We start from the raw sequence: 17331 nt of genomic DNA, 5'->3' as shown, positions 1-17331 counted from the left end.
AGAAGTTACTAAAACCAGACAGGGCCGTTATCGCTGGACGTGTCCCATGGCAAATACACTTTGAAAATGATTCACATGAAATATGTTACAATTCCACACTTGATCTTGGAAAAGCGACAGTGTTTTATTATAAAACAAGATAAGATACATTTTCGGTAACATTTTCAAAAAGAACTCAAGACAGCGATATTGATTTTTAAAATGAAACTTCTTTGTCCTGTTGATTAACTTCAGATCTTGAAGAATAGAGGAAGTAAAGGTAAAAAAAAAAAAAAGTGGTCTTGAAAGAAAAACGAAGTGTTGAATGCTTTCTTTTTTTTTTTTTGTTTTTTTGCCTCTCATTGAAATCAAATCCTTCCACCTCTTTGTTAAATCTTTGCAACCTGAAAAAGAAAAGAAAAAACAAAAAAGAAGAATCATATCAACCACTTTAAACCACATTGTCAATTATGTTGAGAACTAGACTAAAACCAAATAGGGCCATGAGTCGAATTGTGAGGAGGTATGCATCCTCGGACACAATATCTTCCAATCATAAGAAGTACCCTGTTGGTCTAAAAATGCATGGCTACGAAGTGACTCAAACATCACCCATCCCAGAGTTTTCTATCACTGCAGTGTCATTAAAACATACGGAGACTGGTGCGACCCACTTACATTTAGATTCCCCTAATGACAGTAACAACGTATTTCTGATTGCCTTCAAAACGAATCCTCCAGATAATACTGGTGTTCCGCATATTTTAGAACATACAACCTTATGTGGCAGTAAAAAGTATCCGGTTCGTGATCCATTTTTTAAAATGACTAATAGATCGTTGAGTAATTTTATGAATGCAATGACCGGTCATGACTACACATTTTATCCATTTGCCACCACTAATTCAAAGGATTTTGAAAATCTTATGGACGTTTATTTGTCCTCAGTGTTTGAACCACAATTGAACCATACCGATTTTTTACAGGAAGGATGGAGAATAGAGAATCAAAATGTTCACGACATCTCATCCAAGCTTGAATTTAAAGGAGTTGTATATAATGAAATGAAGGGTCAGTATTCCAACTCGGCTTATTATTTTTACATTAAATTCCTTGAGGCTATATACCCATCCTTAAATAACTCAGGCGGTGATCCCAAGAAAATTGTGGATTTGCTGTACGAGGATTTAATACAGTTTCACCTGAAGAATTATCATCCATCAAATGCAAAAACGTTTACTTATGGCAAATTACCTTTGGAAGATAGTTTAAGTAAAATAAGCAAATACTATGAGTCTTTCGAAGAAAAAGTATCTTCAGTAGATATCAAGCAACCTATATTTTCTACAGATAGCTCAGAAATCTTTGATGTGACTATCCCAGGTCCGGTTGATACAATGAATGGTAAAGATATCTCAGAACAGTACTGCACATCTATCACCTGGAACTTGGGTAATCCATTGGATCCAAATATGCAATATGATATTTTTAAATGGAAAGTATTGAGCTCCTTATTGTTTGACGGACACAATTCTCCTTTCTATCAAGAGTTAATTGAAAGTGGTTACGGTGATGATTTCTCTGCAAATACTGGGTTGGATTCAACGACCGCTTTATTATCATTTACTGTTGGTCTCAACTGTTTAACCAAACAAAAGGTTGATGGTTTTAATGAAAAAGTTATGGAAATCATCAATACTAAAATTATTCCCGAATTAAATGACGAAGAGTCGTCTTCGTATCATGGTAGAATTGATGCTATATTGCATCAAATAGAAATAGGATTCAAAAGACACAAGCCCGATTTTGGATTTGGGTTATTAAGTTCTATTGTTCCCTCGTGGGTGAATGGAGTTGATCCAATCAATTCCTTGCAAGTGGAAAAAATATTGACGCATTTTAAAGAAGATTATAGACAAAATAGATTAAGGATTTTCAAAGAATTATTAGAAAAAACATTGTGTAACTCACACTCACAAAAATTCAAATTCACCATGGAACCGAGAGAGGATTTTACCAAACAATTGGTAAAAGATGAGAATTTGATGGTGGAGAAAAGAGAAAGGGAACTCACAGCAGATAGCAAGAAAGCAATTTATGAGCGAAACTTGGAATTAGCTAAATTGCAATTGGAGGATCAAAATGCAGATGTTTTACCCACATTGACCATTGACGACATTCCAAAGAGAGGCGACTTTTATGCAGTTGATTTGGGCCAGGCAAATAATAAAGTTGTACATGAAAGAGTAGTTGACACCAATGGTTTAGTTTATGCAAATGCTTTAAAGGATATTTCGTACTTGCCCATCAGACTTTACAAGTACCTTCCATTGTTTAACAACTGTTTGACAAACCTTGCTGGAACCGAAAACACTCCCATCACCGAGTTGGAGACCAAAATACAGATGCTAACTGGTGGGATAACGTTCAGCTCGAAAATATCGACAGATCCCTATAATATTGAACAATTGAAAATGCAGTATGTGTTAAGTGGAATGGCGTTGAAAGAAAAGTCATCCTCAATTTATGATTTATGGTTAGAGATTCTAACCACCACCAAGTTTGACAATAGTGATGAAGTTTTAGAAAAGTTGACTGTTTTGATTAAAAACATGGGTCAAAATCAAATTAATAACATTGCTGATCGCGGTCATTCTTATGCCGCCGCCGTAAGCTCACTGAAATTAACACCACTGAAATACATCAGCGACATCATTTCAGGCTTGGGCCAAGTCAAATTTGTGATGGATTTGAATTCCAAATTAGAATCAAGGGGGAAAGAGTACTTGGTCAAAGAAATTATTCCGATATTGCAAGAAATACAAAAGTATGTGTTGCAAGGTGAATTTAGGTATAGATTAGTTGGAAATCAGGACACTATCGATGCAAACGAAAAGCTTATTGAGAAGTTTGATAAGGATATTTCTTCACATAGCTCATCCTTATCCTCAACTGTGACTGATGGTTTACACCCATTATTGAATTCGTTCAATTACAATCATGCAAGTGAGAATGTCTTGGTTAACTTACCGTTTCAAGTGGGTTACTCTTCTCTAGCTAAGATTGGCTCTCCCTATTCTTCAAAGGATGGTGCTTCTTTACAAATATTAGCTCAGTTGTATTCTTTTAAGAATTTGCATTCCAAAATAAGAGAAAGCAATGGTGCATATGGAGGTGGCTTGACATATGACGGATTAAATGGGACTTTAAACTTTTACTCGTATCGTGATCCTTATCCAGTTAAATCGATTCAAACTTTTAGGGATTCTTTACTGTATGGACTTGATGCTAATTGGACAGATAAAGATTTGCAAGAAGCTAAGTTGAGGGTTTTCCAGAGTATTGATGCTCCGATCAATATTTCTTCTCAGGGTGCAAGTGCGTTTTTTGAAAATATAGATGATTATTTGAGACAGGAAAGAAGAGAAAACTTTTTGGATACGACGGTTAAGGATCTCAAATATGTGACTGAAAAGTATCTTGTTACTAACAAAGCTAATCTTGTTACAGTAATTGGTGACAATGAAATTTTGAATGTGGATGATAAGTGGAAAATTAGAAATTTGCAAGTATAGATGTAAATAGAATCCAATTTTTTTTTTAAATAATAAAATTGCATGTATATATTAAGGAACTATTTACAAATGAATAGGGTACTTTTATTTTAACGGTGACTTCTGATAAAATCTTTCTTTGGCTGTTCAGCTATTTTTCTTTTTCTGTCTTCTTTGAAAAGGCAGTGTCTTTTAGCTCTTGGATCGTATAATATGAGGTTTAATTTTGGTGAACTTCTAGGTATTCTAAACCACTTTTCATAACCTGTTAATGCAGTAGAGACCAACTTTATCATGGTGGTATTTGCTCTAGCTTTGGCCATTTTTGCGAAGTAATAATATGATGTATCTGATGTGAGGAGGATTAACAATAACTGTTAAAATTGTCTTTTTTTTTTTTTTCATTTTTTTTTTTTAACAAAGATTGGCTATTTTGGTGATGTGTTGATTACCATTTACAGTAATAAGCCGAAAACTATCCACAATTACTTGAATTCATTCGCGTATTGTCAGAAAAAAAATTTTTTTTTTTTTTTGGCCAACTTTTGTTTTGGAGAACACGCAAATCGATTTTTATTGTCGATCCAACTTGCATTTTATTCTTGTTGTTTCTTTCGACTCCTTTTTTTTTTCAAGTATTAACTTACCGACCTTAAACTACCCAATCATGCAATCATTAATTACATATATTGCTTTGGTGATTACCCTTTTTGTTAGTTCAACAATTGGATTACATTTAGAAGTTCCTGCCCTTCCTAATCCACAACCAGTATGCATTCGTGACTTTGTTCAAGAAAATCAAATGGTTGTTGTCAACATTATAACCGATGGTAGCAAAGGCGATGGACAAAGATTAGATTTGAAAGTTACAGACCTGCTTGGTAATGTACATAGAAGCAAGAAAGATGTTGTGGGACATGCTAACATTGCATTTACATCCCAAAATAATGCCGCAATTGATATTTGCTTGACCAATTACTTGGACAATAAATGGGCCAAACATCAACAGACCGTTAGATCAGTCGAGTTGGATATTGAGAGTGGTGCAGCAGCTAGAGACTGGAATGCTTTGCAAGCAAGCGAAAAATTGAAGCCTGTCGAAGTTGAATTGAAAAGAATCGAAAGTATAACAGAAGAGATTGTTGAAGAATTGCGTTACTTGAAAGCAAGAGAAGAAAGAATGAGAGACACCAATGAATCGACAAATTCTAGAGTCAAATGGTTTTCTATTATTGTCATTGCATCTTTGGTCGGCTTTGGTGTTTGGCAAATACAATACTTGAGACACTATTTCAAAGTCAAACATATTATTTAAACTAGTATAGTCGAGACTATTGAGGTAAAATTTTCCCATTTATGTGGTTCAGATTTTGATTGTTTAATTTCTTCTGCACTCAATTTAAATGGTAAATTAGTTGATTCATTGCACTTTTCAATAAAGTGCAAGTAAATACGCTCTCTCATTTTGTCAATTTTAACACATGCTTGTAATAACTCATCCCTACGTAAAACTCTCTCAAACCCTGCAGCAGCAACATCGCGTAATGCAAACAGGAACATCCATTCAAGAACAAAATTATACTTGTTCCATGCCTGTTTGAAATATGCAAATGAAGGATAACTTTCATCCTCAATGAACCCCTTATATAAATCTTCCTGAACCATCCATTGGAGAATCAATTGCAAATTGGCAGACCTCCAATTTCTGTTAATTCTATTGTCACGAGGTTTCAAGGTGAAAAAATTTGTCTTGGGGTTTGTCAAATTACTCAACAACTTGCATGATAAGTTAACTAAAAATATTTCTCGAATAACTAAAGGAATCTTGGAATCCATCAACAGAGAATAATAAAATTCCACCCAATAATCATATTCAATGTACATAAATTTTTTTGCAATTTCTTCAATCAACTTTGTGGATTCAATCGAATTTATACTTTGGGATATAGGATGGATGATTCCATCAGCGGTATTTTTATCGAAAAATAGGCTCCAATAATGTACTATATTTAAAATTTTGAATCTCAATTTCATTGAATCCATGTTATCATTATAAAATGTATACTTTTTTCTTTTTCTTTTGTGTGATAAACCTTCATCTTTTTTGATTAAGGCTTTTTCATGTTCATAACATGTAGCTGGTATTATATCTGTTCTTGAGGTAAGCCCATTGAAAACATACTCGGCTAATCTATCAAACCACTTGCTCCTAGATTGGCCAAATTGTTTTAGAAGGCTCAGTAATAATAATGAGGAATTTTCAAGAACTTGGTCCATTGCAAGCGATCTTCTTGCAGTTGATTGTTTAAATAACCAAGTCAATGGTTGTTCTTTTATGGAAAATGTGTCTTGTAGCTCATGTATCAAATTAAATTCTATAACATTAAAAAGTTGATGAACTGTGGCAGATTGCGCAGTGTAAATTAAATGGCAATTTCTGTAAGTGGAATCAAACACATCATTTGATTTCCCACTGCAAAAAAAAATCCAATTCACTAACCTCCATAAATCAAAATTGTTTAGTTTTGGATTTAATCTTGCACTTAATATAGACTCGTCAAATATGCGAATGCCTTGCGATTGAGGTGTTTTTGGAGAAGGCGACAAATCTTTATTGAGTAATAGAGCAAAATCATTCGTTCCCGGTTGGTTCATATTTTCAGTAAAACTATTGTTAATATCAGCTCCCAAATTCAGAAATTTGTTGACCTCAGATTCAATTATAATTTCCTCTTGCTGCATGCTGACATCTTCCTCTTCTGAATCACTAATTACTATAATATCATTATTATCTATTGATTTGTTCATCCCCTCGTGATTAGTTGCAGGCTTTAATTTCTTATTGGGGGATTCTCGTATTATGGCTAGTATATCTTTGGATTTATGATAGGTATCTAAGTTGGATCTTTTCATTCTTCTGGGTAAATCCATAAAATCCATCATAAATCTATTCAAATTTTCATACAACTTGTCATTGGGTAGCAAGTTTATATACTTTTCAAGCACATCTTTACTTCTAGCACATAATGTTGGTTTGCCTATTGACTCTTCGTAGTAGCCGTTATTAGCCTTAACTTGCTTATGTGTTGTTGGGATACTGTCTCCCAAACTATTAGAAATAGTCCAGTTACAATTGGGGCTCCGAGACAGTAAAGTAAATAATATTCTAAAAATATTACTCGACGGAATAACTAATAAGCAATTATTATTATTCTCTAACTGGGATAAAGAGCTCTCCAAATGTGTTAACAACTCATCAAATTGTTTAAAACTATTCAAATTAACATATTCTTCGTCTATTCTAGGAACTAAACTGTCAATAAATCTTGTTTGACCTTCTTGGATTGAAGATGTATGCAAACTATTGGTCATTGAACTTGAATATGTGGTTGCATAAAGGACAATGATTAAGACGTATTAGTCGTTTTGTTTTGTTTTGATTTGTTTCGTTCTTTTTCTTTTTTTCTTTTTTTTTTTTTCGCTACGGTACCCTTAATCATTTTTACGGGTTGAAAATTTTCTTAAATAGTAGGGAAACGGTTCCTACAATAATTTGAAAGTTCTTTACTCGGTCTGCGCCTTATTCTATACATTAAAACACTTCCTACCAAGAGGAAATACGATAAATCGGCAAATTTAAAGGTTAGACTAACAGAAATACTCGGCAATAAGTTGCTCCGTCTGTCTACAAGGAACCTTCTCCGCCACTAATAATTTGACTGTTTCGGACAATTGTGGCTCTCAGATTTTTGTTTTTAGTATCTTCTAAGCACATCGATTTATTGAAAGAAAATGTTGGTGGTGATTGTACCCCCAATTGGATATCGGTATTGTAAACCATCCTTTGGTAAAGCCAATAGACAAAACGTAGACAATACTTTGAATAAACCTTAGCGAAATAGATAATAACCCATTATTCTAACTCCCCAATTTGTCCTAATATTTCAGCAAAGTCTTTTACGGTTACACATGCGCCTTTTTTCTCGAAATCAAAATTTAATAAGTTCCCCTTTGAATCATGTGAACAACACCCTAACATATCAATCAAAAAAGTATCACTCAAAGGGGCTTTGGTGGATGGATCAGAATCTAAATTCAAGTTTGTTTTAATTTTTTTCAAATCTGGCAATGTCAACTTGAATATTTCGGAAGCAGATGAGCCAGTAGCACTGTTAACAAATAGTTGCCAGCTTTTGCTAATATGCAGATAATTATTTCGAAACTTGACCAACCTATTGAGGTTATATAGTAATTTTTCTACGTCTATTATGTCGATTATCTCATCCAATTGTTTAATTCCGGAGGTCACAGTATATGAATTTATCATCGCTAAAGTGTTTTGCTGACGCGTATTCAACAGATCTAGATGTACATCTTTGTCTTTGATAAAGTCATAGTAATAATCAACACACTGTTCAATATCTTTAGTAAAGCACTTCGGGATTCTCAAATTACTAAGTATTTGTGGTAGTTGACTTAAAATGACATCCTGGTGATCCACGTCATCACCTAGTAGTTCCGAGTACGTCTCAAAAATCTCATCCTCTATTTCATCATCAACTTGCTCAAATGTCTTGGAAAGAGAAAGTTGGCTTTTCTGATTTCGTTTAGGTGGCATCAAGTTAAAGAAAAAAACTTTTGATATAGTAAGGTTTTTGGTTTATGTCTGTATTGAGTAGTTATAGCAAACCCAACAAAAGTGAATCTACATTTGCAAATCCTGAGAAACAAAATTTTGAAAACTTTCTGTCTATGTCGTGTACTGCGTAGTGTTCTCGACCAATTGCTGCACTTTTGCAGTTAACTCAACCTTTGCAGTATAGCCAGTATTTAATTAGGAAATACAAATTGTAATATATACCATAATATTGATAAATTCCAATGCAAACATTTTAAAGTGAAGCAAAATTGCCTCTATGCAACTCTTCGGTAATGAAAGAAAGTACTTAATGGTTTAAGGAATTATATGAATCTATGTCGTGCGTTTGTACCTAAAACAATTGCTTTGTATTGATAAGCTCAGGTGACCGCGACATCAACCGGAACTTTCACAACACCTATTCTTAACATTTACTTCAATGAAAGAGCCTTCCATCACAACTACCTTTGTCGAGGTTACAGACAAACTCCCCATAAAGCCTCCATGTAGGGTGTTTTTTAAAAATGAATACGAGCAGCCATCTGGCAGTTTCAAATTGAGAGGCATGGGACATTTGGTTGGTCAGTCTATAGATGTGGCCAAAAAACTTGGGAAATCGAATGTGGCAGTTTTTTCGTCGTCTGGTGGCAATGCAGGATTGGCAGCTGCTTATGCCAGTCAATTTTTTGGGGTATCCTGTACTGTGGTGTTGCCTGAGAGTTCGAAGCCCACTGTTATAGAAAAGTTGAAATCCTTGGGCGCAGATGTCATTATTCATGGGAAACATTGGGGCGAAGCTGATAATTATTTAACTGAATTTGTTATTAGAAATCTTGATAAAACTGTCTATCCGGTCTATTGTCATCCTTTTGATGATCCTTTGTTGTGGGAAGGTCATAGTAAAATTATCACAGAAATCATTGATCAAAAGCAATTACTCAACTTTGATGACGTAAAGGGAGTCGTTTGTTCAGTAGGAGGCGGCGGCTTATACAACGGGATAGTTGAGGGTTTGGAAAATCATAAGGAAATACCAGTGTTAGCAATTGAAACTAAACAAGCAGCCACGTTTCACGAGGCAGTCAAAGAAGGAAAAGTTGTTCATTTACGAAAAGTACAAACCTTGGCCACCTCTTTGGCTTCGCCGTATCTTTCTGCTAAGGCATTAGCTAACTATATAGACCATCCAACAGCTCTTGCTGAAATTGATGACTTGGACGCTGTTAAAGGTGTTGTTGATTTATACGATCATTTAGGGTATATGGTTGAACCTGCATGTGGCGCCTCCGTGGCATCGGTGATGCACAGGCAGGATGTATTGAGCGAATTGGGTAAATTAAATCCAAATGATATTGTCATTGTTGTTGTATGTGGTGGATCTGCCATAAACAAGGATATTATAGACGAATATAGAAATTTATTAGAGAAAGACTCTTGAAGAATAAACAAATTAGTAGTGATTATCTATTAAATGCCCACAAAATATTCTAACTGTCTAGATACCAACTTACTCGGGTTATTTAGCTACATTTATATTATTTTAGTATCATAAGAATATCATGCTGTCAGTTGAGTTATAGTGACTGCTTGATTTTTGTGATTGTATTGTCAAGCAAGTTATAATGACATAATTTGAGTTTGCGGCTTTTTAACTAGTAGAGTTGGTTTTTCACATTCATTTTTTGTCCCCACACGTTCGATGATTGATTCTAACAAAGAAGTCATGTGATCTAAAGCTATATATCTCCAAATTAGGTAAAACTGGTGCCAACCGGTGAGGACACGTAGTGGACCAACGGACGGGCTAGAGAAAAGAAATTGACATTATTAGTAGTTGTGCACTACCATGTGATGGAGATAATTCGTCCCCACTTGATATAACAGGACACAAGGCAGGTGGGGCGTGTTTGGTAATAGTTACTGGGACAAGTTCAGGCAAAAGTTGTCTAAACAGAAAAAAAAAAAAAATCTGTGGTCTAGATACCACTTGTTTCTTAGCAACAGGAACAATTTAGCAAACAAGATTGATTGCATCATTGTACAAGTGAAAAAAACAGAACTGCTTGATTTAGACTGATCAAATTGTCACTGTGCCACTTTTCCTTTGAACTATCTATAGAAGCAATTTACTGCTTTTAGCATTCTTTCTATTAAACTTCTTTAGCATCGATGACTGGTGGTAGCTGGCTAAGTTGGAATGCCAAAAAAAATGAATCTACTAATCAAGTGTCGGAAGGTAATGAAGACACTATAGATGAAGATGAAGAGCATCCAAATGATGAAGAGTTGGAGCATGATGATACCGTTCCTGATGACAATGGAGATGAAGTGGATGATCATGTAACGGAGAAAAGGGGTATGGGTTGGACATTCTGGGGCAATTCTAGTGCAAATGTGGAGTCTATTTCACAAAATATAAGAGACAGCAAATCCTCTGGTATTGCAAACCAGGATATTATTGACAATAATCTGAAGAAGGAGAAGGTAGTCAATGTGGGTAATACAATATTGAGTTCAACTTCAAAATTTCTTGTGAAGCCGGAAACTAGTGGGAAACCTTCTCAAGGCAGTGAACAGGGTGATGATGCTGTTTTATATAAACCTCATGACAAAACAGCCCAATTTAACCAAATCAACACTCACAAAAATGAAGATTTACGAGAGAATTTGATCGTACCAGATTGGAACACTTGTCTACCACGCACTGCAACAAATCCTATATTTAATACATCGACAACTTCAAATCAAGGTAATGCAAATCAAACTGTGCGGACTGATATCACAAATTGGAGGCAATTTCTAGGACAAATTTCTAGTAAATTTGGATTTTCAAGTAGTCCAATGCTTCCTGGACAGGAACAGCAATCACAAGTGCCAGGTGTTGAGAGCAGCATGGAAAGAGATGTTGGGCTTCTTTACGAGAAATCTTATAAGCTTTATGGAAAATCTTTAGCTGTGTTGCCTGAGAATAAGCGAGCATGTTTACCCAATTACAATAAATATTATCATAACGTGGATGAGAGATCATTGAAATCCACATCATCTGCACCGTCCCAGTTGGAAGAAGATGTATCAGATCCAAATTCTATTACTATCACCAATGATGCTATGGGTAATTTATTAATTAATAATTCGATCAGTTCCAAGCGAAGAGCTCTTCATCAGGCATTGAATGCCGAAGTTATTAGTCAAAAAGCTGGTCCATTAACGAAAATAAAAGACATTTTAATCATAGGTGTCCATGGATTTTTCCCTACCAGAATGATTCGTCCTATTATTGGTGCTCCAAAAGGTACGTCTTTGAAGTTTGCCAATGAAGCTGAAAAGGCTGTGATTAGATACTGTGTTGAAAATAATTTGATCAACGAAAACGAGTCGAATGTTAGTATACAAAAAATCGCTTTAGAAAAAGAAGGTAAGATATTCGATCGTGTTCAGTTTTTCACAGAGATATTGCAAAAATGGGAAAAAGAGCTAAATAATGCAGACTTTATATTTGTTGCTGCACATTCTCAGGGATGTGTTGTTTCCATCATATTGTTGGCTCAATTGATAAAAATGGGCATTTTAAAGAAACCTTTACATAAACGTATTGGAATTCTTGGAATGGCGGGTGTCAATAATGGTCCGTTTTACGGGGTAGATAAGTCTTTTTTCATGAAAGCATATTCCGCTATAGAGAATGAATCCTTGCTCGAGTTGTTTGAGTTGAATAAATTTGACAGTCAACAATCAATCTCTTATAAAGATTCGATTCAAACCATTATTAATGCTAATGTTAAAATCTGTTTTATTGCATCCATAAATGATCAATTGGTGCCCCTATTTTCAGCACTTGCCTCACATATATTTCATCCAAACATATATCGTGCTTGCTACATTGACTACGCTTCACATACACCCAAATTTGTGAGAAAATTAGTTTCCTTGTGTACCCATTTGTTGAATATTGGTTACTTTGATAACAATGTTATAAAAGAGCTCAGCACCTCTTTGGCTGGACCATTTAGTGGAAACGGGCATTCCAAGATTTATAACGATGGGAAAGTTTACGATTTAGGTATTAAATTTGTTCTTGATACTGACGATATTGTCATTCCTTTTGATAGCGAATCAAATATGCCAGAAGATATAATTAAAAGTGAATTGCCAATTTCAAATCAAATATATGTTAAAGAGTATAATATTGCCAAGATAGGCACAAATCCATATATATTGCCATGGTGTTTGCGGGGATTTTTATTCAATATCGAGAAGAATTGGCCCCATAGGAAAGTTGGTCGAATTGAAGACAACGATACAGTGAAAAACGGATATGAAGAAATTCATGATTTGTATGAAAGTTTCGAAAATTGGAAACCGGAAACAAAAGTTTACAAAGACCTCAAGTTCAGGTTGAATGGATTGAGAGCAAGTAAGCTATAAGTTATAATGTACGTGTATAGTATTGAGATAGGAATTAGACATATTATTGTTTTCTAAAGATTATTACGCGTTTGGATGTGCCTATTGTGAAATATGATTGTTTGTTTTTGTCGCAGAGGTCGCGGTATGGCTCCTATGACTCCAAGTACAATTAGTGCGTTTTTTTTTTTTCTTGCGCTTGTGGTTTTATTTAGTAGTGTTTCTTTGTCAGATTCCCCATTCCGCCTCTCAGCTTTATTCCTTTCTTGTCTTCAAAAAATATTCTGCTTGACAAAAAAAAAAATACAAAACTCAAATCAAAACAAAACAAAACAAAAGTTGAATTCGTATTTCTGTTTCCAGACTAGAAACACAAACAATTCCAATCCCACCCAGCAAGTACCATTGTTGTTTCAATTTTACAGTTGTTCCACTTGTACTTCAAGCTATCCAGTTGTTTTTTCAAAGTTGTATAGCAAGTATCAAACATCGATTCTACAGAAACGAGGATACATATTCAACAACAAGTCTATGATTTAGAGGTGTGCACTTAAGAAGGACTAATAATGATATCAGAACATCTACAAACACCAGATCTGTCGGATCATTCAGGTGATGAAGCTAAGTTGACCAAATCATCAGGACTAACACTGAAAACAAATGAACTATGGTCATCGGATTTGGAAGAGAAATTGAAAAGACGAATTACGCAACTGGTCACGTTTAGTTCAATATTGAAGCAATTTCCTTCTGTCCTGGAGGACACTATAGTGTCCAAAATTTTATCGAATAAAAATTGTGATATAAACAATTGGAAAAAGAAAATATACTGTTACCAGTATTTTTTCCAACCTCTGAAAGAGAAATATGATCTTGGCGGCATGAAGACGATATTACAAAAGCTTGAAAAATTAATATTGAAAAATTGGAGTATTTTGGAAATTGAGCAACTATTTTGTAACTATCTAGAGGATTTAACCACATCAGGAGTGAAAGCATCAATTCCAGGGAAGACTTTGGATGAGATTGCAGAGGCAGTGAATCATATATATAAGAAACCACGTTGGACACGTAAAGAAATTGAAATCCTAATCAAAAATAAAAATGATTTAGAAAAATTGGAAACGGATCTTTTCTTTAGAGATCTTGAATCTATTACGAAGAAAATACAAAGGGATAACCTTTTTTCCAAAAGCGAAATTCAAAATTTCAAGACCAGGGTTTCCCAAAATACAGATTCAAATAATAAATATTTTGCTCGGGAGTTTACTCGAAAGGAACTAGGTCAGTTGAAAAGATTAGTATTAAAACCAATATGCTTTTCTGAGGTGCTTGCTAAGTTTCCAAGTCATGCTTGGGAATACATTGCGCGTGAACTAATTCAATTGAACTCATCAGAAGATAATTCGATTTGGTTGAAGAAGATTTATTTCTATTGTGTCGTGTATTCAAAATCTGTTGATAAAGGAATTTTGAAATCAATTGGAGGTGGTAGCAAGATTTATCAAAGGATGCAGTCTGTTTGGAATGAAATTAAAACTCTTGATTCTTTCAAGGATTGGTCGTTGCAAGAATTTGAGCGTTTGTATTGTTTTGGTTTTCATGATCTAACTAAAAGCACTTTGACTAAAAGTTTTCCTTCCAAGAGTATAACGGATATTTGTGCAGTCGTTAATATTACGAGTCCAAGAATACCTTACACAGATCAAGAAATAAAGTATTTAGAAGATAATTTAAATGCTCCAATGGACACTTTGCAAAATAATCTACCTTTTCGATCCAAGCATTTAATACAAAAAAAGTTGCAAGCATTGAAAGACTTGGAGAGAACCACTGAACAAAAGCAGTCTCACACCGGAACTAAAATAAAAAGTGAGGCAGAGGAGGAGAGGAATATCCGAGATGCAGTATATATAAAAGAGTTGATTATGTTTGATCTTTCATTACAAGCGATCGAGGATACCTTCCCTTCAGAGCCAATTGAAGATGTTATCAGGAGAATCAAGAATAACAATGTATTTGATCCACTTGTGTTTACAAGGGGTGAAAAGGAATTAATAATGCAGTTGGTTAAAAAGGGAAACCTGGTCGACGACTGCTTTTGTTACTTTCCCTTGAGGGAAGAAGAATTTGTTCGTTCCAAATATGCGGAAGCTGAATATGTTTCAGGTAGAAAAATGAAGTTCAACACCCCCGAAGAAAGATTGGCATATGAAGCAAAATGGACTTTGTTTAACATGAGCAAAGCGGACAATGGTCGAGGAAAGACAAGATCCACCAAAAGATCTTGCGAAATAGACGAGTTGAGTAAGTTGGAGCAAGCAGCCAGTGTGAAGCGTACCAAAAGAAGAATTGAGTTGACAGAAGAGGAACAAGAAAAACGCCGTGAAAGACAGGAACACAATGAGCTTTTGCGTTTAAAGAAGTTAGAGGAGAAAAGAGAAAAGTATCGAATCCTGAAAGCCAAAAGATTGGAGAAAATAGCTGCTGGTCTAATCAAGCCCTCTACTTCTGGTCACGAGTTGGAAGACCTCGTCACTAGTGCTGAGTACTTTCAATCCATAGTTGGTGATAAACAAAAGGTTCAGGAAGGCCAAAAGAGAAAAAGGATTCAAGCCGAGTATTTTGCCCCAGAGTTTATTGAAAAGCCTAAACCGGTGAAATTGAAAACTACAAAAAGGCAAGCAGAAAAAAATAAAATCAAGAAACAGTTGAAACGTGAAGCTCAGTCAAAAATCAAAAAGAAGAAGGTTGCTGCTCCCAAAAAGAACAAACGCAGAGTCAAAACTGATAATGAGATCATCGAAGAAATTAAGGATGTGTATAAGCTTTCGCTGGAGCCTTATATTGAACTGGAAGTAGAAGAAGATGATGAAGAAGATTACATCAGCCCCTATGACCCACCAGACATCATTTCTGATTCACAGGTGAAATTGAATGGAAGACATTTGTATGTGTCTTCATTTTACGAAGAGCGTCCAGAAATCCCAGAGTTGAAGTTTGTGTCTTCATCACATTTGGAGATGTCTGAGAATGATATGACTGTGGCAAAACAAATAATGACTTCAGCAAACGATGATATTCTATATGATGACAGTTTGGCGTTTGAAATCGTTGCTCAACATATAAAGTCATATCGTGATTTGCCAATTTCATTTCCACCAGTATTGGATCCAACAACCCGAGAGTTAAATGTCGCAAATGTTGTAAGAATTAGGTTTTTTCTTTATCCAGAACATTATGAACTGTTTATGCTTGCATCTCCGAAATCAAATGAACTTGATCCAGTTCAAGAAATTGCCAAACTATTCATGATTCAATATTCCTTATATTTTTCGCACTCGGATACTTTAAAGAAAATCATAACGGAAGATTACTGTCATAAACTTGAGCATTCTGTTGAAGAAAATGATTTTGGTGAGTTTATGTTTGTGGTGGATAAATGGAACCATTTGGTAATGAAACTTTCCCCTAACATTGCTTCGGTACAAAAGATCTTAGGTTTAGGAGAAGACATCAACAAGGCGCCAAGAGCTTACTTGAACAACCAAGAGGTTAGTGTACCCACAATTTCGGATTTGAAAATAGAAACATTTTATGACGAGATTATGTATGAATCTGCTAGTCCATTATTCAATCCAATTAATCTGAATAGTTCCGATCTGCAACTAGATGCAGAGTCGGCACCCATTCCGTTAGGTGAGGTTGAGACTCCGAACAATATTATTGAAGAGGTAAATGAAAAAATGCCAGATAACTATATTCCTGATTTTTTCAGAAGATTGAAAGAAAAAACTGAAATATCAAGATATGCCATGCAGCAAATTCTTCTTAGAGTTTATTCACGGGTTGTCTCGACTGATTCTAGAAAATTGCGGTCTTATAAAGCTTTTACTGCTGAGACTTATGGCGAATTGCTTCCATCGTTTACTAGTGAGGTATTGGAAAAATTGAATTTGTTACCTACACAAAAGTTTTATGATCTAGGCTCAGGTGTTGGGAATACCACTTTTCAAGCTGCTTTGGAATTTGGTGCATGCAGTAGTGGGGGTTGTGAAATTATGGATCATGCTTCCAAATTGACTGAATTACAAGCTGAATTAATTCAAAAGCATTTGGCGGTATTGGGATTACAAAAATTAAATCTAGATTTTGCCTTGCATGAAAGTTTTGTTGGTAATGAAAAAGTTAGGACAAGCTGCTTGGATTGTGATGTTCTCATTATTAATAATTACTTATTTGATGGGCTATTAAACGATGAAGTTGGGAAATTGTTGTATGGATTGAGGCCTGGTACTAAGATTATTAGTTTGAGAAATTTTATTAGTCCTCGTTACCGGGCCACTTTTGATACAGTTTTTGATTTTTTGAGTGTCGAGAAACATGAAATGAGCGATATTATGTCTGTTAGTTGGACTGCTAACAAAGTTCCTTATTATATATCAACAGTTGAAGAAACAATACCACGGGAGTATTTGAGCAGAGAAGAAACAATGGAAACAAGTGGGAAATCTAAATCAGTCAGTCCGGTAGGTGAAATTGGAAATGTGTCAGCTGCCATGATGACTCCTCCAACTGACTCTTCAGAGTCGGAAATTATTAAAAGCTAAAAAATGCATAGCTACGGTATACCAAAGCTAGAAGTTTGTCTATAATGTTAGTATTGTAATAATAATTAATATTTCTTGTGTATTTTAGTATGTATATCTATAACTTTACTCAAAATGAAAATATAAAAGAATAATAATAATAATA

At 34.9% G+C, this 17331-nt stretch overlaps 8 protein-coding genes across 8 annotated transcripts; 5 read left to right on the top strand and 3 right to left on the bottom strand. All coding sequences in view use genetic code 12, as the record gives it.

Moving 5' to 3' along the window:
- Nucleotides 1–449: 449 nt before the first annotated feature.
- On the top strand, nt 450–3554 carry CD36_86250 (lysine-specific metalloprotease of the mitochondrial intermembrane space, putative; the record flags this gene model as incomplete). Its single annotated transcript, XM_002419482.1, has 1 exon — nt 450–3554. One exon carries the CDS (start codon nt 450–452, stop codon nt 3552–3554), a length of 3105 nt encoding a protein of 1034 aa, XP_002419527.1.
- Nucleotides 3555–3643: 89 nt separating this feature from the next.
- On the bottom strand, nt 3644–3856 carry CD36_86240 (mitochondrial 54S ribosomal protein YmL39; the record flags this gene model as incomplete). Its single annotated transcript, XM_002419481.1, has 1 exon — nt 3644–3856. One exon carries the CDS (start codon nt 3854–3856, stop codon nt 3644–3646), a length of 213 nt encoding a protein of 70 aa, XP_002419526.1.
- Nucleotides 3857–4200: 344 nt separating this feature from the next.
- On the top strand, nt 4201–4848 carry CD36_86230 (transport vesicle coat component, putative; the record flags this gene model as incomplete). Its single annotated transcript, XM_002419480.1, has 1 exon — nt 4201–4848. The coding sequence occupies one exon, from the start codon at nt 4201–4203 to the stop codon at nt 4846–4848; it is 648 nt and encodes a 215-aa protein (XP_002419525.1).
- CD36_86220 (conserved hypothetical protein) lies at nt 4845–6905 on the bottom strand (the record flags this gene model as incomplete). Its single annotated transcript, XM_002419479.1, has 1 exon — nt 4845–6905. The coding sequence occupies one exon, from the start codon at nt 6903–6905 to the stop codon at nt 4845–4847; it is 2061 nt and encodes a 686-aa protein (XP_002419524.1).
- A 541-nt stretch (nt 6906–7446) lies between these two features.
- Nucleotides 7447–8151, bottom strand: CD36_86210 (conserved hypothetical protein; the record flags this gene model as incomplete). Its single annotated transcript, XM_002419478.1, has 1 exon — nt 7447–8151. The coding sequence occupies one exon, from the start codon at nt 8149–8151 to the stop codon at nt 7447–7449; it is 705 nt and encodes a 234-aa protein (XP_002419523.1).
- A 460-nt stretch (nt 8152–8611) lies between these two features.
- On the top strand, nt 8612–9610 carry CD36_86200 (catabolic L-serine/threonine dehydratase [includes: l-serin dehydratase (ec 4.3.1.17) (l-serine deaminase); l-threonin dehydratase (ec 4.3.1.19) (l-threonine deaminase)], putative; the record flags this gene model as incomplete). Its single annotated transcript, XM_002419477.1, has 1 exon — nt 8612–9610. The coding sequence occupies one exon, from the start codon at nt 8612–8614 to the stop codon at nt 9608–9610; it is 999 nt and encodes a 332-aa protein (XP_002419522.1).
- Nucleotides 9611–10341: 731 nt separating this feature from the next.
- On the top strand, nt 10342–12597 carry CD36_86190 (yml020w homologue, putative; the record flags this gene model as incomplete). The annotated part of the gene is made up of 1 exon (XM_002419476.1): nt 10342–12597. One exon carries the CDS (start codon nt 10342–10344, stop codon nt 12595–12597), a length of 2256 nt encoding a protein of 751 aa, XP_002419521.1.
- Nucleotides 12598–13142: 545 nt separating this feature from the next.
- On the top strand, nt 13143–17186 carry CD36_86180 (disruptor of telomeric silencing protein, putative; the record flags this gene model as incomplete). The annotated part of the gene is made up of 1 exon (XM_002419475.1): nt 13143–17186. One exon carries the CDS (start codon nt 13143–13145, stop codon nt 17184–17186), a length of 4044 nt encoding a protein of 1347 aa, XP_002419520.1.
- Between the last annotated feature and the right edge of the window lie 145 nt (nt 17187–17331).

This window comes from Candida dubliniensis, chromosome 3, assembly GCF_000026945.1.
Source record: "Candida dubliniensis CD36 chromosome 3, complete sequence".
NCBI lineage: Eukaryota > Fungi > Ascomycota > Pichiomycetes > Serinales > Debaryomycetaceae > Candida > Candida dubliniensis.
Note: the sequence above shows the minus strand (reverse complement) of the source record. Positions and strands in the feature narration are given on the sequence as shown.